At 40.9% G+C, this 27,693-nt stretch overlaps 2 protein-coding genes across 3 annotated transcripts in view; one reads left to right on the top strand and one right to left on the bottom strand.

The window, feature by feature from the left end:
- elp3 (elongator acetyltransferase complex subunit 3) overlaps positions 1 to 15,738 on the top strand; it is a 39,722-nt gene extending 23,984 nt beyond the window's left edge. Inside the window, exons 10-15 of the mRNA XM_050058551.1 lie at positions 3,028 to 3,221; positions 5,560 to 5,650; positions 7,107 to 7,172; positions 7,323 to 7,550; positions 7,804 to 7,885; positions 14,737 to 15,738. Coding sequence (XP_049914508.1) covers positions 3,028 to 3,221; positions 5,560 to 5,650; positions 7,107 to 7,172; positions 7,323 to 7,550; positions 7,804 to 7,885; positions 14,737 to 14,828 — 753 coding nt within the window. The 3' untranslated portion in view covers positions 14,829 to 15,738. The remainder of the gene's footprint in view (positions 1 to 3,027; positions 3,222 to 5,559; positions 5,651 to 7,106; positions 7,173 to 7,322; positions 7,551 to 7,803; positions 7,886 to 14,736) is intronic.
- Positions 15,739 to 17,314: 1,576 nt separating this feature from the next.
- The window catches only part of si:ch211-63o20.7 (Serine/threonine-protein kinase pdik1l-B-like), a 24,915-nt gene continuing 14,536 nt past the window's right edge, over positions 17,315 to 27,693 (bottom strand). The window contains exon 4 of one of the 2 annotated variants that reach the window (XM_050058710.1): positions 17,315 to 20,550. In XM_050058710.1, the coding sequence (XP_049914667.1) occupies positions 20,306 to 20,550 (245 nt within the window). In that variant the 3' untranslated portion in view covers positions 17,315 to 20,305. The remainder of the gene's footprint in view (positions 20,551 to 27,693) is intronic. The other variant, XM_050058709.1, reaches the window with a different exon arrangement.

The following is a 27,693-nucleotide window of genomic DNA, read 5'->3' as shown; positions in this document are numbered from 1 at the left end:
TGAAGTAGCAGCCATGCTAAATTCCTACATATTTAAATACAACATGATATACAAAAATTCACACTCAAACAGAAGCACAGCTATTTAACCCACTGGCCTGTCAAGAAAGACAACCACATGCCTCCATCACCGCATTCTTTATAATACTCTTAAATTCATCAATTCATCCTCTGGACCTCAGAATCATGGGAATCATTTATAATCCTAACAAGTCAGTGTATGCTCTAGCCCAGGTTCTCCACACTTGTTTTAATTAAAGGTGCCTGGTAGAGTTTTAACCACTGCTCCCTGTTTTGTTTATATTGTACACATGCATGATACACATAAACTGTATATAAGGCATGGATGTATTAAGAGACCTTGATACAGCTTTGGAGGCGGGACCCCGTTCTTTCCTATGAAAGCTGCTCAGTGGCACATGAAGCCAAAAAGCTCTAGTTCCGCGGTATAAAATTAAACGGATGTTCGGCGGTGCTCCCACATCATTGGGCCCATAGAGCAGGCACACTAGAGACTACTGCTGGCTGAGCCGCATACTTCTGTTGTAGCACTCTGCTAACTTGCTCTTATAGACTTTGGAAATGTTTATGGACAGACTTAAAGAAATTCTGAAATTGAAACAAGTCATTTTGTGGGGGTCGTGACATGTATGTATCCACTGATTTACAGACGTCTCTTTCCCAATGTGAGTCTGTCGGAAAAGTCTTTTTAGGCCCGCTTGCATCACATGATGGACTCAGCAGTTGTAATTCCACTGTCTGCCCACTATGAAAATTGGCTTCAAAGCCTAGTGACTATGTGGAAACCTGATATAAAGATGCATGACATGACAGCTCCCCAAAAGTGAAGCCAAAACATTTCGGTCGGCCCCTGGTGGCTTGAGTGGTTCGCAGATGGGACACGGGCAAAACTACAAAATTAAAGTACACATCAAATACATATTTCCTCCAGATGGTTTCTGTTATTTAAGGTAGTTTTAATCACACTGATGTGTGCTCAAGTGTTCGTTTTTTTGATAAGTTTGGTTTTAATTAGTTATTTAATGCTATCAAAAGGCGGTGTGATGTCATGATTGACTGCTGTGTGTGCCAAGCTGAGTGCTCATGATCAGTGGCGCTGTCCACAGTTGGTTGGACAGACGTATGGGCGGGAACTCGACACCAGGAAGTTCGCTACTGTGCAAACTCTGATTACAAATGATGTCACCATCGTAAGATGTCAGTGGCTGTATCCGGGATATTTTACCTTTATTTTTGCAAAGTGGGATAAAGTGAAAATGTATCGCCAAACTTTATAAAATGGACAGGAAAATGCTTACATTTTACAATTATGTTACATAATTTTTTTAATTTTTAAGCACTATTTTCAGGTCATTTTCTTTTTTTTCTTTTTTTTTGAGCTGTATGAGTCCTGTGAACTAAAATGGGTTTTATACACCCCTGCTCTAAACCATTGATGTTTACATATTGCTGTCTCTTATAAACATATTTACTAAGCCACTTCAGGATATGAACATGAGGGGCTTTCAGAGAAATAACAATTTTGTTCAATGGATAAGAAATCTAGATGAATATTTATCTCAAGTAATAATTTTAGCCATAATTGTGCTGCCTGTCCTTCAGCTGCCCCATGACCCTTTAAAAGGATTAAACAGAAAAATATAATGAATGGACAGCATGAATGAAAATTTCAGCTTGTAGGTTGTGTTTGCTTGCAGTATCCAATTTATAGAGAATAGGAAGCAAATGCTGCAAAGATGATGCAAATAGCAGCTGAGGTTTCAGTGGAGGGATGTTTACTTGAATACAAAACAATCTCCATGAAAAATTGGTAATAATAATTCCATTCAGACCTTGTTGGCACAGAGCTCTTCAGTACTGGTTGTTCTCTTAATTTTCTTTTCTATTTGCATGTATGTATTGTTGTGATCATATCCCACTGATTCCTAATGTCAGCCTGGATCACAGAGCAGTTTAGGAACTGCAGTAGGCAGAGGGCAGCAGCAGGAGAGCTTAGCATCCTCCTTGCGTCTATCATGGCTGTACTGATAATGAAATTCGATTACAACTTCCTCCCAGCCCGAGATCCTCTCTCACTTATCTCCAGTATACAGATGCTCCCTGTCCCGGGGGACGCATCCTTAACAGGGTTCCTCTCCACCGACCAACAGGAGCTCTGATACGTGATCCAAACTGTCAGCAGCTGCAGAATCCCCAAAATAGTGCCTAGTCTCTTTTTTGGTATCGAAGAATTGTTATGTGTCAGATTGGCTCCCTCCCTCCCTTTAGGTTTAGTGCAGAGCCATGTGGGACATGTCCTCATGTGATTATGAGCTGTGACGAGAGAGAGATTATATGATACTGATAATGTGGCCCATTTTGGAGAATGTGCCTCCATTCCAGATCTTCACGGTTCTGATCATGGTATCAGTAGAGAGGGGAGGGAGAATGACTGGAAATCACACTGATTCCCTTCACTGCACTGAACCACACACCAACATTTCCTTCAATTGAATAACTGAGCAGTGTTGTGCCATTTCTTTCATATCTGCTTTGTATGAGCCGTGCCTCTCCAAATGGATGCTCTTTAATTAACACTTTGATGGTGTCAGTTATATAGGAAAATAAACTCTGCAGACATGACTTCCAAATCACCTTTATTTCCTTTATGTTTTGTTTTTTCTTTTGTCAGTTTAAAGAAGGTACACATCTGTCTGTTGACTTGACAGTCAGATTTATTACCACTGCAGATATGGCCATAAATGTCGGTCCATAAAGCGTGGTAAAACAGATAATGTCAAATAAATGGATTCATTTGTTGTTCTTCATGTTGAAATACCTAAGTGTGTTACATTCATTGGAGATTGTGTCAGAAAGTCAATTTCAGAGGACTAACGACAGACAAACTGTAATGGTGGCTGTGACTTTGAGCTGGTGAAGTTTTTCTTCTCAGACCAAGCATGGATGCTGAGAAATGCCGTCTGATTCAGGCCTTGACGCATTATTTGGATCTGTGTGTTTCTTGCAGGAGTTTTTTGAAAATCCAGCCTTCAGACCTGATGGTTTGAAGCTGTACCCAACACTGGTGATCCGAGGTACAGGTCTGTATGAGCTGTGGAAGACGGGCCGGTACAAGAGCTACACACCCAGCGCCCTGGTTGACCTGGTGGCCCGAATCCTGGCGCTGGTGCCACCCTGGACACGAGTCTACCGGGTGCAGAGGTGAGACAGTAGCCCTTTTTATACAGAGATGGCGCTATAGACGCTACAAAGTCCCTTCTTTTGCAGCCTTTGCATTTTTACACAGCACCAAACAACAGTGGCATCATGCTGCTCCAGTGTGTGATTTTAGAAAGCATGCAGGCATTGCGGACTCAAAAGAGGCGTGACGTGTAACATAACAGCATAGGCCTTTAGGGTGACATATAACATACGCATCAGTAGTGCTTAATAAACAGTAGCAATGGCATTAACATGGCAATAACAATTATTTACTGTCCTTATATGGATGCAGATCTTGTCCTCTGCTTGGAGAATAAGGAGCTCCTGGACCTGGCCACTGTTCTTCTTCTTCTTTGAGTTGGCTGCTAACTGCTACGAACTACTTTTTAAATCTCCCCGCAATGGGTTGTATGCATAACACGTCATCAAAACGTCACACCCATGCTGCCAATGACCCTGTCCTGTCAGCTGTCCCTTTTATATAGACATCATGGCGGTGCTGCAACTACCTCTGCTGCTGCCTTAAAGGCGAGACAACTCTGACCCCCATTCGACAATTGGGCCTTTTATACAGAACAGTGAGGCAGCATAATGGCATGAAATTCCCACCTTGAAGAGGCAGTGTAAAAGGGGCTAATGAATGGGCCTGATATTGATAGTGTGACCCAAGTGACTGTAGATTAAAGTCTTGTTATAGAGCAACTCCATACTTGAAGGTCTTAGTGACAGGAGTCCTCTGGATCGCTCTAACTTCTCTCTGACTTAGGGGCTAATATAAAGGGGCAGTTCATCATATTCCACATATTTTTCCTGTTATCTGTAGGGCTGTTTATCAAAGTAGATAGTTTTGGTGTGAGTTGCAGAATGTTGGAGGTATCGGCTCTAGAGTTGTCTGCCATCTGTCCAGTATAATGGAACTAGGCTATAATAGCACTCAGCTCATGGGGCTCAAAATGTAAAAAAAAAAATACATTTGAAAAACTCACCAGCAATGTGTCTTTCCAGAAATTATGACCTGATTATTCAAGATAATCCACAGTCCTTGTTGTGAGCAGTTCAAAGTAGGAACCAAACTATCAATCTACCCATGAACAAGAGGGTTGTGCTTTTGACAGTGTGAAATGTTAACGTTAATGGTATCCTCCATGCTCTTGAGACTGTACTGGGAGACACAGCCAACCGTCTTGCAACTGCACATATACTAGATGTGCCATCCTGGAGGAGCTGGACTACCTGTGCTGCTACCATCTCATGCTACCAGCAGTGACAAGGACACTAGCAGAACACAAAACTAGAGAAGAATCAATCAGGAAGGATGAAGAGAGAGCAACTGTCTGTGGCCACCACATGCAAAACCATTCCCTTAATGGGGGTTGTCTTGCTTTTGCCCCTATTTAAGTTTAACTGACTTGGTGTTATACTGTGATGAGTAAGCACTCCCTTAATTTTTTAAGCAATGTAGTTCCATTATATTGGAGAGAGGGCAGACATCTCTCCAGTTGATATCTCTAACACTCGACCAAAACTCATACCAAAACAGTCTATACTGATAAATAGCACTACAGGTAAAAGGAAAAATATGTATTTTTGAATTTGAGGTGAACTGTCTCTTTATGCTCTATTCATGTCTCCGTGCTGGCAATAGCTGTGGCCAGAGGCATTATGTTTTTGAGTGTCCGTCCATATGTTGGTACGTCCGTATACCCAGTCTGTCCATTCCGTTCTTATTATTGCGATACCACAATAATGCACTGAGGGAATGTCTTTAAATTTGGCACAAACATCCACTTCGACTCAATAATAAACTGATTGAAATTTGGTAGTTGAAGGACAAGGTCACTGTGATCTTGTGTCTGTCTCATTCTCGTGAACGAAATATCTCAAGAAGGCCTTGGGGAAGTTTCCTCAAATTTGGCACAAATGTCCACTTGGGCATGTTTTGCATAAAACTCTTTTCTGGCCATTACTCAGCATCATATCTCAGGATACTGAATTGGTAACTCTAATCTTGGGTGTCAGCTTGAAACTATGCTGATTGTATAGATCTTGTGTGCTGTCGGGGGGAAGATGTGTGAAGCATCCATGTTTTCGTAGACTTTAACTGCAACTTCACGGAGGCATACAACTGCGAGATTGTCATTCTAGTTTACTCTGACCAAAAACCTAAAGGTTAGGGCTTACACACTTTTAGAATATAGAATATATGAACTTGGCCCCAGGTATAGATTTATTTTTATGCTGTTGTACCTGTAAAATCCCATGTTAAGCTACTTTTCCATAATTTTGCACTTGTGTCATCTGCCTTTTCCCTGCTTCCTGCTCTTGCTCCGCCTATCAGGGACATCCCCATGCCGCTGGTGAGCTCCGGAGTGGAACATGGCAACCTGAGAGAGTTGGCACTGGCCCGGATGAAAGACATGGGCACTGAGGTGAGACTCTCCTATTAGACTCAAAGACACCGTGTCAGCTTATTTTGAATGAAGAAGCTAATCGACTCATCCAGCTGGGATGTGATCCAAACAGGTACCACAAAAGTTTGCAGGGCGCGGCTGCCAACAGACAAATGCTGACTGACTGTCAGAATAATTTGCATACGTAGCTATAATAGAGAAAGATGACAGATTAAAAATCTGTCAAGTATAGTTTAGAAGTGTTGGAGCATAGGATTGGAGCACCCTCTCTTTCACGCCCTCCACACATTTATTGAATTTATGTTGGAAGGTAGATGACAACAGTTGAAGTTCATCCAGCCTGACAACACCAGGGGAGGGGGCACTTAACCAACCAGCACAACACATGAAGCAGAAGACCCCTCACCAACTTCCATCAAAAAACACTCGGGATAAAAAGACTCATCCAAACTGTTCATCAGAAAACACCTATGGGGTAAAGAGCTGGGCTGAGGCTGGTATTGACTCTCAGGCTGAAATCAGTGGCAGCTTCTGCGACTTCCCACCAGCCTCACTCGGAAAACATTTTGCCTGGTTCTGCTTTGTCCTCAGTACCTTTTGTTTATTCATTATAAAAGACAACATTCAGAATCAATTGTAAAATCTGTTTTTACCGCCTTAGCCTTTGTTTTTAGATGTGTTTTTTATTTTGTAAGAACATAGCATGAATATGAACAAAAACGAAAAAGAAAAGAACACTAATGGGCAGAGCACATCCTGGAAAACATCAATAACCACAGTCATAATTAAATTAAATACTGAGCAGTTTTCCTTTTAAAAAGTACAAAGGTTTATATACAAAGCAAATTTTTTAAAAATAAAGAAAAAATAAGTATACACAGTAAGGTTTTGTACATTAGAAACAAAACAATAGTTTTTACCATGAAAACGTTTTTTTGTATAGGCACCCAGATCTTATCAAACACATCTCCTTTATCTTCATTATAAAATCTCAGCCTCTCCAGTATAAATGTGTTTGCCATACAGTGTCCCAGGAATTAATCCTAAAACCCAGGAATGAGTTAAGTTTTTAGCACTTCTGGTTCCCTCATCTTGAAGTCATTGGGTTTTTTGAATAGGTTTTTAGTAGGCGTGTAAATCACTAGTTTCATCACGATACAATATTATATCGATTCGTCGGACAACGATAAAATATTTTCTGATATTATGAAGTCTGTCATGATACAATTTCGATTCGATGCGATTTAGGGGCATGTGACTGATATGAAACAATATCATATGATCATTTGATGTTAACTGTTACAGCAGAGGCTGCCACTCATTTTTTCTTTTGTCCATAAAACATTTTCAGTTTCATATTCCAGCCTTTTTGTGTAAAAATTCAAATTGATGTAAACATTAGATTCTTCGGGACGTCCCAACATTTTTAGTTTCTTAACTGGTTTGACCCATTTAAGTGTTTCTGTGTGTACAGTGTCGAGATGTGAGAACACGAGAAGTGGGCATTCAGGAGATCCACCACAAAGTCAGACCTTACCAGGTAATGGACAGCATCCTGAAAGTGCATTTTCATTTACAGAGTCAGAGATCAATGGAATCAATGAAACGTATTTTTCTATCCAAAAAAAAGCTTCTGTTTACCAATGGAGTGTTTTTTGTACAACTTTAACAAAGTAGAGTGTGTGTTCAGGTGGAGCTGGTGCGGAGGGATTATGTGGCCAACGGTGGCTGGGAGACCTTCCTCTCCTATGAGGATCCTGAGCAGGACATCCTGATTGGCCTGTTGCGTCTGCGTCGCTGCTCCCCGCAGTCCTTCCGTGCGGAGCTGAAAGGAGGAGTGTCCATCGTCCGTGAGCTGCACGTTTACGGCAGTGTCGTCCCCGTCAGCAGCCGAGACCCCAGCAAGTTCCAGCATCAGGTGGCTGCATTTTCACACATAGACTGTACATATGAAGTAGATACCCAAACACTTTGATGTCTTTTCCAGCTGTGAATCTGATTGTTTTTCTCTGACGCTGTAAGACATCAATCCTGGCCTGTATTTTCTTTGGCCCACATGAGGCCAGAAAAATTGCAGAGACTGAGATTAACCACAAAATAAGGCATACGTAGCTCAAAGTGTTTTGAAAAGTGACTGATTTTCTTTGTCTGTTCTTTTCCACTGCTTCCAGGGTTTTGGTATGATGCTGATGGAGGAGGCAGAGAGAATTGCCAGAGATGAGCATGGATCCAGCAAATTGGCTGTTATCTCAGGTAAGAAACAAAACAGCACAGGAGAGCATCATTCAACCTCTTGTTAGACACTGTTGTCTAGTCGCAAGGAGGAAAATAAATCATACATTCATGGATACTTTATGTCAAAGCTTGAATGCCAAGAAAATTTAATACTTCATAAAATCGCGATTAAGACTTTTTAATACTTTTTAAGGGCCTTAATTTTCCGACATTTGATTTATCAACTTTTAATACTTTTTAAGACCCCGCGGACACCCTATTATTGTGATTGACCAATATTGTGTTAATAGAATGCTGGAAAATCAATTACAATTTTTGAATTTTGAATAACGTTACAATTTGGACCACTGGCTTTGTGATGCTAACGAGCCTGCTATTTGCAGTGTTGAGGCAAAACAGCCTATTAGTGTTAGTCACATTTTACTCATTTTTATTATTCATAGTTTCAGTCTAGTTTAAGTCAACAAAACTTCATTGACATTTAAGTCTGCTTTCAGTCATTATGTTTTCTACATGTTTTTTTATTTTTTAAACTAATCCAGTGAGGCTAATTCATGTATCAGAACTTAGAATCAAAGTGACAGGTTATATGAAAATTTCATTTAAACAAGTTTTTCTACAACTACAAATAACTTGAGCCTGTCGCTCATGCAGCATTTGAAGATAATTGCGTTTTGTCTCATCACCAAAAATTAAAAACAAAGATTTCTTATTAGTTTTATTATCAAGGTCTATTTTTAGCTCATCATCGTCTTGTTATCGTTATGGTAAAAAAGTCGTTGAAGAAAAATTTTCGTCATAGTTTCATTAACGAAATAAACAATGAGGTACATGCTGTGTAACATTAGCCTAGTTATTGCTAGCTGGCTAACCTTGGCTAATGTTTTTTTTTTTTTTTTTTTTTAAGATTACTTTTGTGGGCTTTTGCCTTTAATGACAGGAGTGAAATGGGAGAGAGAGAGAGTGGGGACTGATATGCAGCAAAGGGCCGCGAGTCAGATTCGAACCCGCAGCCGCTGCAGCAAGGCAATGCCTCTGTACATGGCTCGCTGGCACTATCCACTACGCTACCGACGCCCCAACCTTGGCTAATGTTACGGTTAGCTTGTTGGCCACCCCCGCCTTGCATCATTCTTGGCTAGTAAAAAGCAATCATTATACAATTTTGCTTTGTACTGTTGCATCATGTTTTGTTGGCCATATCAATACCATTATTTATTGTACTATAATACATAAGTTGGTATCATAGATAACGTTAGATAGTGAAGTAATTTGGCAATTAGCTAGCTAACGAACATATCCACTCAGATAGCATTAGCGAGCCAGCGAGCTAAGGTTTGTCAGCTAGCTGTCACTAAGCTACACTGTATGGATCTGTGTTGGCTCCATAGTGACATTAGCTGATAAAGTCATTTTCAGAGGGAAAGCAGCTAGTCATTAGACCAGTTTTCAGTGGAAGTCATAGTTCTGTCACAGCAGTTGCCCACGCATACTGATGGCAGAAATCAGTGGACACTGGACAGAAACAGTTAAGATACCAGGAATAAAAGTGCCTTTATTGTGCCGCTGGATGTCAGAACAGGAATACAAAAAAAGATTATAGCTGCAACGCAGCAATGGTCGGGGCCGGGCAATTTTAGGCAAATTTAGGCAATTCTGAGCAACAAGAGGCAGAATAGGAAGACAACAAGAAAGTTGCCATTGCAATGTACATTTTGCTTCAGTTGAGGTTTGAACTTACAAGCTCTGACACCGAGGAGCATCTTCTATCTGACTGAGCTAATTAGCAAGTGACAACTCATCTGTGGCTTCACAAATTGACTAAGTCAGCCACCAGGATGACAGCAGCTGTCAAGGCAGATTTCAGACTGCTGTCATAAATTCAGTTATCAAGACAAAAATCTTCACTTGTTGGTGGTCCAATGTTTTCACAACGAAAAGAAATTATAAAGAACACTAAAATTATATATAACAAAGCTTTCATACAGCTTTGCACACACATTACTCTTGGGTGGATTCCAGAGAGTCTCCCCTCTTCATATAGCAGATTATACAACAGTTAGTTCCAACGGAGTAATTTGATTGGACGAGAGGCATTCCATGAGTGCTGATATAGAGTACAACATCACTGGGACATGTAACAGTAAAATCACTCCGCTCACAGGTGTTATAAATATAAATACAACCGTTAATTAACCAGCTGTCACACTCGCTACATTGACGCAAACTGACACTAGCGTTACACCAAGAAGATGGATATTTTCCCCAAAATTACATTTGAATTAAATTATGAGAGGACAAGGAAAAGGAAAGCCAGGACTCTTCTGTGCAGACCTCCAGGTGTGTTTGTGTAACATCAGCCGACCTCGACAAACTGGAGAGGAGCAAAAATGAAGCAAACACGGTCAGGCAAACAGGATGTGCTGATGAGGATGAGGGAGAGTGGAAGCTGAATCCGGCCGTGCCAACATCCAGGTTTGCCAACGTTTCATCAGCCGAACTGGACGAAGTTGCACAGTTGCAGATCAATGTAAATACAAAGCAGCTTGTGAGTTCCTGGCGTGTGTGCTGCGTTGCCTGGCAACAGACTGGGGGAACTGTTGTTTTTTCGCGGAGCTACATGATTTAACATACTTAAATCATTTATTTCATCACCTTTTGTTAACATTTCCTTACTCAGCATTGCTGTTTAAGCTGTTGTTGACCTGTTGTATAAAAGCAATATCACACGAGAGGGAGTGATGTACTGTATATCGTCACGGCTGTAATTGTCTTTGGCCGAATCACAGCCGTGACGATATACAGTAACATCATTCCCTCTCGTGTGATATTGCTTAAATATGTCTACTTCCAACTTGCTATGGTGACATACATGTAAAAATGTGAGAATTTAGTCACACAGATTTTTTTTTTTTTTTTTTTTTCCCATCTAGGCTATATAAAAATTAATATAAGATACAGGCACACAGAAGGATATGTAATAATGGCAAATCTGGATATCCCAGATTGTCCTGAAAAAAACAAGATATAGCATGTGTTTGTAGCCTTTATAATGACTGTGATATGACCTTAAAAGTAAAGGCAGTAAAAATACCCCAAAAAAGGCCTAGGGCCCAACAACATTTCAACTAGCTAGCTAACGCTGTCTGCCTATTAACTCCTTGATCATAACAGAATATAGTAACTTTCACCACTTCTCATTTTAGAAAGAACACCACAAGAAAATATGATCTTTGTGTAGATTATGAAACGGACAATGGATCACAGATTTTTTGTTTCTAGCTGTCAATGATCAGCTATAGCTAGTGCGCTAGCTACATTAGCTACATCGCTAATGTTAGTGAGTCTTTAATTTTCCCTGCCTGGATGCAGATGGGAACCGATCCAAACACACATGGGCTATATGTTAACATAAACAAAGTGCACCTTTTCTCGTAGTGGCCTTTCTAAAGTGAGCAGTGTAGAAGGTAATATACTTTGTTATGATCAAGGTGTTAGAAAACATCATTAGCTAGCATGCTAGCAAGTTGACAAGTTGTACTTTGTCCACAACTATTGATGGCAGCAGTATTACAGCTCTTAATCAAGGACAATACGTCAAATCCATGCTTGACAAATGTAAGTTTTTACAATTCTCATGATGATTTATCTTTCACCACATAAATAATTCGGCCTAATACATATTCCTCTACTGAGCATCCAGCAGTGATTATAGCCTAAATATTGAGATTCTAATTCACTGCAGATAGTCATTTTTTTTCCTTTACTACAGGTAGATCATAAACTCATGGATATAAAAACTACTCATTGTAATCTGTTGAGAAATATAAACATTATAGTGCTTTTCACATTTTATTTGGCACTCAAACCGACACCACTATAGTCCCTTTCTGCTACCAGTTTGGTCTGCCCAATAAAAACATAATATCTGTTTACAAACACAAAAAAAAGGTCTTTATACTAGCAGATGAGCCACTGGAGTCTGGATTAATTAGATGCATTATCCACTCAAGACAGGATTTTGACACATTAGCTAGCTAACAATTTGTCTGTGTTGGCAAGGAAAAAATAGCTAATATTAGCCAGCTAAAACTGCAATATATTTTACATGTCAGTGTATCCTGTAGGATACTTTTTACCTCTGAGAGCACTGGTGAGCACTGAATTTTTGATATGGGGGATTGAATTTGATGGATTATTGTTTATCAGACCACAACTGGGCCCTGCCTCACTCCCACCCCGAGGACACTGCTTCGCCAGGTGGAGAGCGGACGGCAGCTTTGGAGATAGACCTTTGCCACAGTAGCGACTCAAATTCAGCCTGCGCACACCCCAGTGCCAGGGGTCACAGCACACTGGTGGCCAGCCACAGTGGAGGGTCTAACCTGTGTAAGGGCAGCAACAGAAAGTTTGCTGATCTGGCAGGTAGTCTGGGTGGACCAGCATCAGAGTCAGACCCCCGGAGCTAATTGAATTCGAGTTTCCACTGGGGTTGACGCCCCTCTCCAGAGCTGCCATCAGCTTTCCTCTCAGCGAAAGCAGCTAAGACTTCATGTCTTAGCTAATGTTAGCTAGTGTTGCACACTGAGCAGCGTTGAAGAGAGATAAGGCACTCACATAATGTCACATCCTTTGGATTTTCCCAGAAAATTTGTCCCAAATCCTTTGCATAGAAATCAGTCCACACGCTGTTATAGGCAGCTGAAAAAGTCAGGGAAGGTCTCAGTTTTAAGTCACATTAAATTCGTTCACCCATTGGCATTAAAAAATGGTATATAAAGTTACTTACAGTACATTTAATTAGAGCAATGATGGTGAAAGCAAATAATAATAAAATAACAAACTTGTTATTTGGTAAAGCTTTTATATGATGTCATCAATATAATGCTTGGTGTAAGTATTCTGAGGTCACATGATACAGCAGCATAATGCATTTCAAAAATAAAATAAAATTAAAAAAAATAAACACCACTTTTGCTAAAATAAGTTTGAAAGAAGGCTGTGAAGCAGAGGATTGATGAGCTCTTGTAATGGGACATCTCCCGCATAAACCAGCAGAGTACCAAGTTGGAACAGACCCATTTGATGTGTGTAGAGGTGTGTGCGGTTATGTTGTAGCAGCCTGGTGTCATTTGCATGTGATTTAATAAAGGAAAACACAGTGGGCGGCCGCACTTAATGGCACTGCGCTTTGGTGCAGCACATCTCCAATCAGAGGCTGCAGATTTGTTAACATATGTCCCGCTGCTTCAGATGGTTGCAGGGATTTAATGAACTGAGGGACAAGCTTGTCTTTCAGTATGAATCAGCTTTGGATGACAGATACTTTAAGAATCACTCATATTCCAACTTGTTCTTCTTCCCAAGTTGTCAAATACCACTGTTTTGTCAGTGATCTCAGCACCCTTCGTGGTGGTATTGTACGCAGTGGGCAGTAGCAGTTGTTGATGGAGCGAGCAACAACGGAACTTGTCAAATACTGCCGCTTGGTATTTAGACATCCGCGTCAGATACTGATGCACACTGACATTTTATGCACATTGAAAGTTTATTTTGAAAAAGACTATGATGTAACGAGCAGAAACTGTTCATATTAGGGATTCAAGATACTGTTTTTTTTTTTTTTTGCCGATATCCAATATGCCGGTATATAACAACTTATTTGGTTGATAACTGATACCAATATCGATATATCCAATTTTTTCCCCATTTTATTTTTGCGATCATCAAGTCAAGTCAAGCCAGTTCCGATGATGTTCCAATATTATTGTGCATCCCCAGTACATATCCTGTGAAAACGGAAGTGTTTGAAAAGACAAAGTGTATGTAACAAGTGTAAAGTGACACGCTGTCCCAGAATGTGTTTATTTATGGATCAATGAAGTGCATTAAACATTAATTTTTGATGCCTATTTAAATACATATAATGGCTAGAAAGTGATTGATTAAAAAGTTTAAGCAGTGTGTATTTGTTGAAGTGTTTACGTTGCTCACAAAATTGGGAGCAGAGTGACATTGTGTCAGAAACAGACATGGATTTGGTTATTAAAGAATTGTGGCCACAGTATGTCATGAGTGAAATATTAACAGCTGAAGTGACTCTGTTTCTAAATTACTAAATTAAACATATTAAACCATTTCTTGTGACTTACCAGCTGAAATATACATAAATACATATTTATCTGTAGTAAGCTAAAATTGGCTGTTAATAATAATTGGCTTAAGTTTTCACAAATTGAGCATAGCATTAGTTCAGGCAGGACACGATGTCAAGCTCAGCTCACATCCCAGCTACATCAGCTGATCTCAAGCAGCCCAATCAACTGATGGATCAGCTGATTGATAGATGGTACTGAGCTGATAGATCACATGATTCCTTTCTATGCAACCACTTGGCAAATCTTATTCAGGGCCATTCACGGCCCCCCCTTGACGGCGCCACTGGCTGCGCACATGCGAGTTGTCAACGGTGACAAAGTGTGTCTGCTTTGTCGAGTGTACCAAGTGCAGCACAATGCAGGTACATGACAGCAAAAAGACGGGGACCTCGACATTTAAGAGGCACATGACGAAGGCTTGCCATGGAAAGAAAGACGAGAGTCAGCCTTCAATGTCCACATTCGTATCCTTAAAAAAATGTCGGGTATAAACCGGGCCCGGGCTCATAATTACAGTTAAAGGGACGGGCCAGGCTTGGCTTGGACAGAACGTGCATGGGCTCAGGTGGGGTCGGGCTGGATTTTTTGGGCCCGATCTAAGCTCTACTGAAGGATAATTAACACATCATATAAAGCAGTAGTGTTATATCTTTTTATTTGTGTAGTTCTCCAGTACTGATTAACTTCTTGTCTTCTTTGTGTGTTTTGCAGGTGTAGGAACAAGGAACTACTACAGAAAGATGGGCTATGAGCTGGAGGGACCATATATGGTGAAGGACCTGTATGGACCTGGAATGGACTGAAGCTGGACAATGTTTTTTATCTGGACAGCGGATACAGACGCACATACACACACACACATTATTGTATTTATTAAGATGATATTTTCGGGACATGATTGGTGCAGTATGTGTAGTGAAACTGTTTTCTTAGCATCAGAGGAGATAATGGTTGAGTTTTTCTGCCCGTTCCTGCTTCTTATCTGCTCCACACCAGGGAACACTGCTGCATCTCCTCCACTTTCTGTAGATAGGGAGACGCTGTGAGGAGAGGGTGTGAGGAATAAAAGTTATTTGAGATGAAGCCAGAGCATCTTGTGAATTTAAGATGCAAACATTCTTTACTGCTACAGCAAAAGAACTGAACTGGTACTAAAAACACACAAACAATAGCATGTTGGTATTTTTAGCTTTCCACACTGAAGCAAATTTGTACCACCAGTGCCTTGTCAATGAACTCTGTTTGAGCCAGCAGCACTGATTCCAGGAACTAAGAACAATCCCGCTGAGACCTTTTAATTCTGCTCAGATGTTCCATGTGTCTGGTAAAGAAACATCTGAATGTCTGGATATCCCTTATATAGTTTGTGTGTGTTGTCGAGGATTAGAAACCTGTTTAGCGCCACGCTTTGAGTTAATCATGTTTATGTTGCAATTAAATAGAAAACCCATTATGAGTCAAGCGTTCATTACTGCTTGGCAGTGGATGAATGAACTGTGGGAAGTGTCCTTGCTGGGCAGCTGTCGTGTAATTGCACAATTTTGATTTATAGGGCAGGAAATTGAATATTAGCATTACATAAATTGCTTTTTAAAGCCCCTCAGTTAATCCTGTTTCTTGTTTTTCTGTCATGCATTCTTGGGCTTCATGTGTATTCTGGTATATTCCAGATGCTGAACACGTCACTTGACCAGTAAAGTATATTTCAGTTACTGTTGGTGTCCTGTTTTGTGAGAGAAGTCCTTGATGATGCAGAAATCTTTGCAGACATTTTAATAATTACACCTAAATGACAGAATAGCCGAAAAGGTTTTAGCATCCCGATAAAGGTCACATCTTCAGAGTGGCTCCTGAAATGTAGCCCCCAATGTCAAAGGTGCCAGCCCCTGCAGCAGACCCCTGATGATTGCCCTATGAGAGTGTTTTACTGGCTCATTTGACACAGTCTTTCCAATTACATCTCCATCAGTAACCTGTCTATTGAACATTGACTGAATGCTGTGTTCAGCCACACTGTTACTGGAAAGGCTTTGTCATTTGAAAAATATCAAGCAATAAAGCACAAAGGGCTCATGCAGCGACCTATGTCTCATATAGATTCCAACTGCACGGGGCGACTGAAGCTGAACGGCCATGCGTAATTTCCTGGATGCGGCCCCCGTGTCGTGACTGGGCTCTGCTGTGTGTTGCTGTTGCAGTCCTGACGCATTGAGGAATAGGCCACATTCGGGCTTTCTCTCTACGCTTGCTCACTCCTGCTATCAGCTGTGAAATGTGAAAGGACCCCCCCACCCCTCGCTCAGTCTCGCTGAGTCTGTGCAGAGCTGATTTGTGCTGTAGAGGAGGCAGTGTGCTCTAATCTTCACTGCAACATGAGCAGAAGGATAGCAGGTTCACTTAAACTCCACTCAAGTGAAGGTTACAGGACAGGTCTACAAAAATAACCAGAGGAAAAGAACAGAAGGATCTATGTGTGTTGATGCTGAAGATATTCTACTCCTCCCTAAATGTATGCATTATCTGATTTCCATTTATTGTTGTGGATACAGTGACTCAGCATCACTCCAGTTTACGCTACTTAAGAGGGCTTGATGGTAATGGCAACCAGTTCTTGGTCTTTGGTTGCCATCAGTGACATCCACCTTTTAACATACAATGGCGTGCAAAAATGTGGGCACTCTTGGACAAAATTTTGTTTATTGTGAATAGTTACTTGAGTAGAAGATTAACTGAGTTGAAACATGCTTTTCAACATTTTAACCAAGATCAGTAGGCCTATATTTTTTTCGTTTTTCTTTCGTACAATTTTAGAGTGAAAAAAAGGAAAGGAGCACCATGCAAAGATTTGGGCACCCCAAGACATTTGAGCTCTCAGACAACTTTTACCAGTGTCTCAGACCATAACTAGCTTGTTAGGGCTATGGCTTGTTCACAATCATCATTAGGAAGGACCAGGTGATGCAAAATTCAAAGTATTGTAAATACTCTGACTCCTGAAACCTTGTACCAACAATCAGCAGCCACAGGCTCCTCTAAACAGCTGCCTAGCACTCTGAAAACTCAAATAATTGATGCCCACAAAGCAGGAGAAGGCTATAGGAAGATATGGTAAATGGACCTGCACTTGTATAGCACTTCTCTAGTCATCTGACCACTCAAAGTGCTTTTACACTATGAGTCACATTCACCCANGTTTTCAGGTAGCTGTTTCCTCAGTTCATAATGTAATTAAGAAATGGCAGTTAACAGGAACTGTGGAGGTCAAGTTGAGGTCTGGCAGACCAAGAAAACTTTCTCAGAGAGCTGCTTATAGGATTGCCATAAAGGCAAATCGAAACCCTTATTTGACTGCAAAAAAAAGACCTGCAGAAAGAAAAAATATGACCTCCAACTGCAACAGGGGTGGATCGACCATGCTGTGTTGCAGCCAGTGACATGGGGAACATTTCACAGGTAGAAGGAAGAATGGATTCAATTAAATTCCAGCAAATTCTGGAAGCAAACATCACGCCATCTATAAAAAAGCTGAAGATGAAGAGAGGGTGGCTTTTACAACAGGACAATGATCCTAAACACACCTTGAAATTCACAATGGCCTAACTCAAGAGGTGCAAGCTGAAGGTCTTGCCATGGCCCTCACAGTCCCCTGACCTAAACATCATTAAAAATCTGTGAATAGACCTCAAAAGCGCAGTGCATGCAAGACGGCCCAAGAATCTCACAGAGCTCAAAGCCTTTTGCAGGGAGAATGGGTGAAAAAGGTGGATACAAAAAGTGTTTAGAAGTTGTGATACCTGCCAAGAGAGGTGCTACTAAGTACTGACCACATGGGGTGTCCAAACTTTTGCTTCAGGCCCTTTTCCTTTTGTTGTTATTTTGAAACTGTAAAAGATTAAAATTAAAAAAGTATTATCTTATAAATGCACTTTTACAACAAACAAGGGCTGCACATTGGCTGTCATTCCCAATCTCTTATATTGACACCAAGAGGGCAGAGCTTCACACCCAATACTGACAGGAGGAATAATTAAAGGTATTCTTAAAATGCACATATGGGTATGGAAGTATCGTATTGAGACAGACCTGAAAAAACATTTTGCCAACATAGTTGTAAAACATTCAATCCAAAGCTCAATTCCTCTAAACTCTGTTGAGCAGTATGGAGGTCAAAGGTCGTCTAAGGGAGCTATTAGTTGGCCAGCAGAGCGTGAGGAGTCACTCTCACCAGTGACAATCAAATCTTTCAAAGACAACCACACTGAGCTGGGAGCGGTGAGGTTAGGTGAACAAGCCTCTCTAGCTCAGATCTTTACTTGTGCTTCTGATGGCCACATCACAAGACACTGCTGAGCTGAGAGTCTTATCACAGGGACAGTGACGAACAAAGGTGGTAGGATGATGATGGTTCCTTTTATGCTAATGCTGCATTAATTGTGTTATTCTAAAGGCCTGTTTGTGGGCCATTATTCTCACTTAAGCAAAACTGCAAAGTTTTACAATATCAGCTTTATTAAAAAACATTACATTTAAAAAAGGGTTCAGAACAGTTGCATGTTTTTTCAAGCATGTGGGCAAAAAACTTCAGAAATAAGTAGCCATCTAAGATATGGACTGTCAATGACTAAGACTGATGACCAGTAATAAATGCTGTGGACTCGGTATGGATACGATCTGCAACCTTCCTAATGGCTGCCTTTAATTTCCTGTTCACGAGGGGATGGTATATATGTGATCGTTAGTCACTGTTAGCCTCATACAGCGAGCCCGTTTAGTTTTCAGTGCAGATATCACAAAACAATGTTCACGCAGTCACAGACAGTAGTTTGACTTAACTTTCATAATGCTCTATGCTTTAAAAAAATCATCATTCAAAATGTGACTGATTCAAAACACAACAGTGAAATTGTGAGGAAAAAACATTTTAAAATAAACGCTTATAGAAAAAAACAAACATTTTCAAGTCATTTAAATTTGCATATAAATCTTCAACTTTAAAAAAACAACATTGTTTTAAATACCAATTCATGGCACATTTTAAAGCTGTACTCCACCTTATTAACACATAATTAGGCTTGGGTGGTATCTTTTTTTCATACCTTAAACCTTTCTTACATTTCAGGGGAATGTACAGTACATGATGGTGTTTGTGTGCAGCACTAAGATGATATAAAGTGACTAAAGAACTGAACTGAAATGAACTGAAAAAGCAATTGACTATGTTATTCTAGTAGTCTACCAAAAGTTTAATTTGTAATAATAATTTATGTAAGAAAAAAATCGATACTCGTCTCTGTAATGATGTGAAATTGCCACACAAAAATATTGTGATACTATGCTGTATAGGTTTCCCAGCAACCTTTATATAATGTGACAAGCATCTGTATTTTTATTGTATTAAAATCAAACCTTCAGGATTTCTACCAATACCCTGCTCTACTGTAATACCGTGATACCACCCAAGCCTACATTTATTTTAAAAACACCAAAAACTACAACCGACAAAAAGACCATAGCATTGAATCTGCCAATGTCAGACAATGTCAACAACAGTTATGACTAGTGTCACAAAGGTAGTATTTATTATTACCATACTACTGCACTGGAATGCATAAAATGTTTCTATTGTTTAATCACTTACTTTACAGATCTGAGATGTGGAAGCCCAGTGAGCATGCTGCATCAACGTGTGGTGGAAATATTCGGTTAAGAAAATAATCACTAAATAATAAAGCTACATTTCTCAACAAATAAAAAGATCAATGTTAACATAATCAGTCAAAATTTACACCCAGTAGGAAGTTGAGATAATGAGTCAACAGAATAGTGCAGACCCAGACAAGCAGCAACAGCAGCAATCCCTGACATTTCATTTCAGCCATATGTACACACTAAAATTGATTTTCTGTGTCAAGCATCAGAGGCCTAACCAACAGCATGGCACTTACATCAAATACAGCCTGAGTACGTCACACTCGATCTTTATATGGACTTGTTTGAATATAATTGTGTTTGGTCTGCAGTAAAGCCAGGCTTCAATATTCCTTTATGTCCCTGTGTTCCCTTTATGTGGCTTCCTACAGCTCAGCTTCTGTCTCAGTGACAAGAAAAGCACCTTCAGTCCTATATAATCATACACATTTCTGATCCCCACTTTTCTGTGGCAGTAAAGTGGTTATTTCTTACACATGTTGGAAGCACTGCAGTCAGGGGGTCCACTTTCAATATTTCCATGTAGTGGCGGTGGTGGTTATAGCCATTATGGTCTCTTAAGTGCACTTTGTCAGTGGGAGTCCTCTTTCAGAGCAGAGCACACTCTGGCCTCCAGCTGGTCTGCTGGAGGCCGAGTGTCCGGGTTTGAGGCGAGCATGTCTAAAAGCAGGGTGCACATTGCTGGACCGGGAGGGGGTGGCAGCGGGGGCGCTCTCTTAAACTTCATAGGGATACACAGCTGGAGGTCAGCATTCTCCCACAAGGCTTCCCCCAGCGGCATCAGCCAGCCTGAGCGACCCTTAGACACGTAAGCACCTAAAAAGGAAACACAAGGGGAGACACTGTTAAGTCATCATGCAAGACGCTCTGGGCTGACAGCAGTAACACACGCTGCAGGGAGCCTCTTCATGTCAGTGATTGTGGGCCACACTTGGATTTGCAAGTAGTCAAGTGCCTGCTGATGTGACATATTTCTAGGAACTGCAGACAGAGCCAAAGTGCCCTTAAGACTACAATTGTGTGGAAGATTCTGAGAACACACGGGACACTCAAGCTCAGAATGCAGTGTTATTGAAAGTTCTGAATATGATGTTCAGGACCTTAATATAGCAGCAAACCACTATTTGCAATGTAAAGATATAGCTGAGTAATGGCGTCCTGAGCAGAGAATGAAGTCAAGTTCCCTCTGTGTCGTAATCTGAGCTTTCCTGTGGTAAGCCTTTTCAGCCGGGTGTGCATGTTAGTGCATGTTTGAATCCCACTGGCTAGCTAGCTGGCAACACTTTGCACTGTGCTCATATGGCGGTTACCACTGATATTGGGATGGTGTCGAAACGTAGCGCCCACCTTCCGGTTCCCCCCCAGTTAACACCGTTAGCTCCATCAGCACTGTTGCTGTTATTTACTGCTGTTTTAGCACCATCAGTTGCTAGCTGCTGGCTCAGCCACCTTCATGTTGGGAACTGTGTGCAGACAACTCATACGCTCTGAATTTTCATATAGAGACCATTTAAACAGTAACAATACAATTAAAATCAACAAACACTAAATGAAAAACATCAACAATACAAAAAAGAAATGTCAATAATTGGTGTTAATAAAACAAATCTCACTTAAAGGAACAGTGTGTAAGATTTAAGGGAATTTAAGGGTGTCTAGTGGAGAGGACTGCAGATTGCAACCAGCTGATACTTCTCCTGATTAGAATTCCTTCAGTCTTCATTGTTCAGAAAGGTTCTACTGGGAGCTGAATTATCTACAGAGGTCTCTTTCTCCCCAAAACAAACAGACCAGGTGATTTAAACTAATAAAAAACACTGAATAAAACAGTTTCACGTTGTTTTTCCGATGCTGCTTTTTTCCAATGGGCTTCTCACTACAGCAGCGAATGCAAAAACTTCAATGTCCCCATCTAGAGACAGTGTTTGGTTTGTCCATTCTGGGCTACTGTAGAAATTCAATATAAATGACTCATTTTAAGGTAATGAAAACACGATTTATATTTTCAAGTATGCAGTAAAGAAAATTTACCTACTATTATATTTAATTTCTGCCAATAAAGCCCCCTAAATCCTACACACTGAACTTTCAATTGTGATAATTAGTATGCTGACGATACTGGTATGATTATATGGATATTACTTAAATCTGAATATTGAGTTAAATGAGACATTTTTCCGTATTTCACGATATCCAGCTTGAATACTGTCAAAACTGTGGAATTTTTTTGTATGTATATACAGATGTTTGATGGTACCTTTTTTCAGTTTTTCTAGGACAAAAAAGAATGTTTAATCTATAAATGTAAACATTTCTCACACAATACTGAGGCATGAAGGCATTTAGGATATCTACCTTCTTTATCTATAAATTAAACTTTGTGTCATCAATACATTCTTGTATTTATTGCAGCTCTTTAAAATCTCTGAAGCACCTTTTTTTCAGTCATACAAAAATAAAATGTATTTTACTCAATATTTGATCAAAATAATCCAACGTCACATAATTTGATCATATCCATGATAAGACCTATGTAATTACCTTTCTGTTAATCAAATATCGTCAGACAGCGAAAAGCACAAGTTTAAAGGTGCGAACACACCAAACCGACATTAAAGAACTAGCGGCGATGAAAGCCAACTGTTGCGTCATCTACGTCGCCTCACGTTGCCCTGTGTCAGTTGCATTTGAACACACTACACGGACTACATCCGACGGCCAAGTGGCACGTACGTTCTGAGCCTGCGTGAGAGAGAGCGGAGTGAGAGTGGTACATCCTGTCAGCTGAGGGGTTTCCTATCTGTGCAGCCGAGCACCGCAGCACCTCCACGGACTATTACATCCAGACGGTCCTGGTGTTTCCTCTGAAGGCTCCACTTCACTCAGCTGCCCGACAAATCTGCTGCTTCTTCCCACTTTAACCTGAATAACAAACCAGGGCTCGGCTCTCCGGTTGGATCCAAACGGAGAGCCGGGGCTAGCTCAGAGACTAGCGGAGGCTAACTGGCTGTGCTTCTAACGCTCTGCTAGCCGCTCCCAGCTTGCCCTGGCTCTCCGTTTGAATCCAAACAGAGAGCCAGGGCTAGCTGGGAGCTAACTGGCTGTGCTTCCCTCCGGTCATGCTGCAGCTAACGCTCCGCTAGCCGCTCCCAGCTAGCTCAGGTTTGTTATTCAGGTTAAAGTGGGAAGAAGTGCCTGAGGAGGAAGCACAGGTTAGCCCTAGTCTGGGGCCGTTAGTGGCCATTTTGGTAAGGAAACGGAACCAGGGCAAGTGAGACAGGATCCGGAATTCGATGGATGTGCCTTTCCGTAAAAATAAAAGCACCAAGCTAATAAAAATGCGGTGAAACTTTTAATTTAAAGAATATAATTTGGAAGAAAAGCCCCAAGCCATTAAGTTAATCGATTTTCTTACACCCCTCATCACCCCAAATCAATGGTGCGCCAGAATTTAAAGTTTTACTATGGTGAACACTTTTAGTTTGGTGAATTTGGTGAATACCGCATCCGCTCCCTAGACCGGAACCAGAATCCAGACAAAATTCAGAGTGAATAGACACCAGGCGACGCGAGGCTAGGTTAGCCCCGGTTCCACTACAGGCAGATTCACTCGCTACAGAGGCGAGGAAATTAAACCTAAACAGCCAATCAGAGTGATCTCTCTCACCGACAAGCTCCGCCACTGATTCAACATGCTCAATTGGCCGAAAAGCCGCAGACGCCGAAGTGTCGACGGTGCGGGACACACCACAAAAACTAGGACTACAGATGCTCACCGACGACCCGACTTTGGTTGACGGCCGACTGTCTGCTTGGTGTGTCAGGGCCTTAACATTCATGCCAGTTTTTGACTCCAATTTACTGTTCTACAGGTGGCAGTGTTTCAATGGGAGACAAAGCACTGCACCAGCAGAGGCAGGGAAGAAGACTGTTTGCAAGTTACCATAGAGGTAAACAATGCAGGTTTAAAATGGCTTTGCAAATGTTTTGAGGGGGAAAATGCATTCAACCTGTTGGTTGGGCCTAAAGGATACACAAAGGGACTTTTGGTGAGTAACACTGAATGTAAATGAAAACTCCACAGTAAAGCTACAACTACAGACTATTTTCACTGTCCATCGACAACTCAATTATTTTCTTGATTAATGGATTAGTTGTTTGGTCTATAAAATGTGAGAAAAAGGTGACGGTTTTTTATCACCATTTCCCAAAGCCCAAGATGATCTCCTCAAATGTCTTGTTTTGTCCACAATTAGGAGTGGGCAATATAATATCGTAATATTTTTGGCTATATCGTGATACATGATGGATATCTCCTTTAAGGCCACAGGAGGAGAAAATGTCATTTTCTGCAACAGTATTTTGGTTAGTGTGGATTCTAAACCAGAGTGGCTATGATGAACCTTATATCTCTATGGTGTAACCAAACATCATCACAGCTTTATGATCAAACTAACTAGTTTCAGCGGATTGGTTGGTGTGGACTTCACACCCAGACTTAAGAGAGAACTTACGTATAGCTGGTGTAATTTGCTGCTGCTGTTTTGAATTGATCTGGCTGATTAATATGGGTGTAAATCACAGGTTCCATCACAATACAATATTACATAGAGTCTATGGTCAACAATACGATATTTGCTGATATCACACAGGCTGCCACCATACAATTTCAATTCAATTCAGATGCCTACGACAGATATTCCAAACGGTACTATACTGCATTTGGAAAATACCGGTACATTGAAATTGATTCAATTCATTAATTTAGTTAATTTATTTTACTCATTTATGCACACAAACGCCTTTCTTGTTCCTATTGGAGCACAGATTGCACAAGTGGTGTGTATGACAACACCTGTATCAACATTCGCAGCTGGCGCACGTGAAAAAAGACAAGAGAAAGTCTGCCTCGCAAAGGGAGACAACACGAGACAACACAAACTTGGTGGAACATTTGAGTTACCAAACCGTGACGTCCGTACCGAGGTACTTACCGAACCATGATTTTTTTGGTACCGTTACACCCCTACTATTTATTGTTCTAAAGGTTTGTATCCAAAATGACTTTTCCTTAGGAAAAGTACCAAAGAGTATCGAAAAGTATCGAAATTCATATTGGTATTGGTACCGAAACAAAGATTTTGGTATCGTGACAACACTAATTATATGTATCAATGTTTTCATTTTGCATCGATAATTTTGGATCGTTGATCATTAAATTGATATATCGATCCAGATCGATGTATCAGTATGCCCAACTGCTTAGATCTCAGAAGCTGAGCAAAGTTAAAGTACCAACATGAACTTCCTCTTTTTTCTTTCACACTATAATGAAATTAATACTTCAGGAATTTGGCTGGTTATCAGAATAATTAAGAAAGATAAAACTTGGAGTTATAACTCCAATTTGTCTTTATTTGACATTTTCTACACTAAATGCTTAATCAAAAACTTATTAGATTAATGAGGAGAAAAAAATCATTAGTTGCAACCTCCCCAACAAAAATATTAAAGCGCATTATCTGTCAAAGTAATTAAAATAAAAATCGACTGTTGCTTAATCTCAAGGTTTCTTGTAGTCCTTTATAGTTTTCACTGGAATATATATTAGTTTTTAATTGGATATATATAATTTTTAATGTTAAAAACACATCCATCTTGCAAGTACAAGTCTTCTTCCTCTGATGATGTTCAACACTGAACCCTGACCTAAACACTTGAAGTGAAGTCTCTAGTCAAGTGGTCAGCAGTGATTTCCTGACCTGACTGAGCTAAGAGCCAACAAGCGCTGGTCTCAAGAAGGACAAACATAAGAGGCTGTGTGTTGCTCCTTGACTCTGCTCTCTGCGTTCCCCTGCCAAGTCAAATAACTGTGTGGGTGTGTGGGTCTTGAGAGAGGATAAAGTAAAATAATAGAGCATTTTATCTGTCTGTGAAAAGCCTCCAGCTGCCTCTCCCCATTTCCTCACCCACAAAGAGGATTGTGATCGGGGCTGCTAAATTACATTTTGGCCTTTTTTTTTTTTTTTTTTTTTCAAATTCCACTGAAACCCCTCTCTCCCCCAATCATAACCATTTCATTCAGCCTAATGGAGTATCAATGACTCGGGGAGGTTCTCAGGCACTAAACTTGTGGATAATGGTTCATATCTCCCTGCCTTCAAGTCAGCTCTGCCCCAACCCATTTTTTGTGAATAAAATGAGACATCTGTATAACAGCTATTTGGTTCCTCTCTGACAGTAAAGCGCAGAGCACAACTGGGCCCTGCCTCCACTAAGATGCTTTCTCATCCTATAGCTACATGGGGTTCTGACAGGAAAACAGGACATTAAAATCTCAATGCTGTTTTCTATAGATATACTGAATGCTGGCACAGTGCTTCTGCTTGCTCATATTCGATTGGCCAAAGCTTTGCAGACTCACTACATCAAAGTAGCCTACTACGCAATGACAAGTTGACTCGCATCTTTGCACATTCTCAGAACTTATCGGCTGTATTCGGCGTCTGACTTCCGGCAGACGGTGATACAGCCTCTGGGGGCAGACCCCCGATTTTTTGGCATTCCGGTTTGACTTGGGCGGAGGAGGCGAATTTTCGTTTCCGACTTCCATTTATATATAAGTAAATATGCTGAAACATTGCAATGGATTCAGAGTTTGCAGTAGTCTGAGTGGGCGGAAGTTCGCTGCATAGATCAGCCTCTCATTGGACGGAACGAACCACCCGCTGAAGTCCCGCCCTACCACCTCCGGTTGTGTAGCAGTTTTCAACCGTTTTCAACACATCCTTTACTAACTTTTGCGGTGTTTGATCTTGCAGGGATGTAGCCATTTTTCTGCCATGGTTTGCGTCCTGTAGGCGATATTTTTGTGGGCGTGTTACACTAAAACCTGTTTCCCCCGGCAATATTTTTGCAAGCGCACCGTTGCTGTGGCACCGCCCAGAACGATTGTGATTGGTTGAAAGAAATACAAGCAACGGGGGCATTTTTTTCTCCAATCTTAAAGTGAGAGTCGGCCCAGCCAGACCTTTCTTTTCTTGAGAAAGGTCTGGTGAGCGAGACTAAGATTGCAGTGACGCCAATTATGTTCTGCCTCGTTAGTTCACCGCACGGACTGTTTAACCTGGCAACAACTGCAGCCGGCTCAAACGTGATTGATCAATATCACACAGACTACAAACAGCCTAGCACCGGAAACCAGGGCTCTTCCACTCTTCTTCCGGAGGCAAGATCTCCAGGGTTTGCCTACAGACTCTACATTCACTGAATGTAGAGTCTGTATATAGGGACTAATCTTTGCATCACCATCAAAATATAATTGATCCTCAGTGATGAAGGCTGATGTTATTAAAAGCACTGAGTCAGGACCAAAAGATGGGTAAGAAGATTAAAAAGGATTTAATTTAAGAATAAAGAAACTGGTATCTCACATGCTACCAACAACAGCACTATTGTAGACCTTTTCCATACACATGCACTGGCTTGGCTTGACTTGGAGCATCAGCCCAGTGAGGCAGGGATTTGCCACTCCAGACAACAGGGCTACTTGCTTGAAGGTGTGTTTTTAACTGATAACGTGTTTGTCTTAAGCAAGCCCCCAGGAAAAGCACCGGGCTTTGAAGCCTATTTTACTGAGTGGCCAAAAGTGGAATTACATCATCATGTGACGCTAAGGGGCTCAAAAAGACTTTTTCCCTGTAGACTTACATTGTGAAAGAGACGTCTGTGAATCAGTGGATCCATTTTTTTGAACGTCACACAGAGTCCTGCACTGGGTCGGGTACCCGCGGGTACCTGCAAAAACAGCTGATTTGCGGGTGGTTTTTAAAAAAACATTTTTTCCCGGGTTCAGATCTGGGTGGAAAAAATAACATGCGGGTCGGATCGCGGGTTTTAGATAAACACATCAGTCATTAGTTCGGTAAACTACAGATAACTATCTTGGTCATTATTTAC

Source organism: Epinephelus moara, chromosome 12 (assembly GCF_006386435.1).
Source record: "Epinephelus moara isolate mb chromosome 12, YSFRI_EMoa_1.0, whole genome shotgun sequence".
Taxonomy (NCBI): domain Eukaryota; kingdom Metazoa; phylum Chordata; class Actinopteri; order Perciformes; family Serranidae; genus Epinephelus; species Epinephelus moara.
Note: the sequence above shows the minus strand (reverse complement) of the source record. Positions and strands in the feature narration are given on the sequence as shown.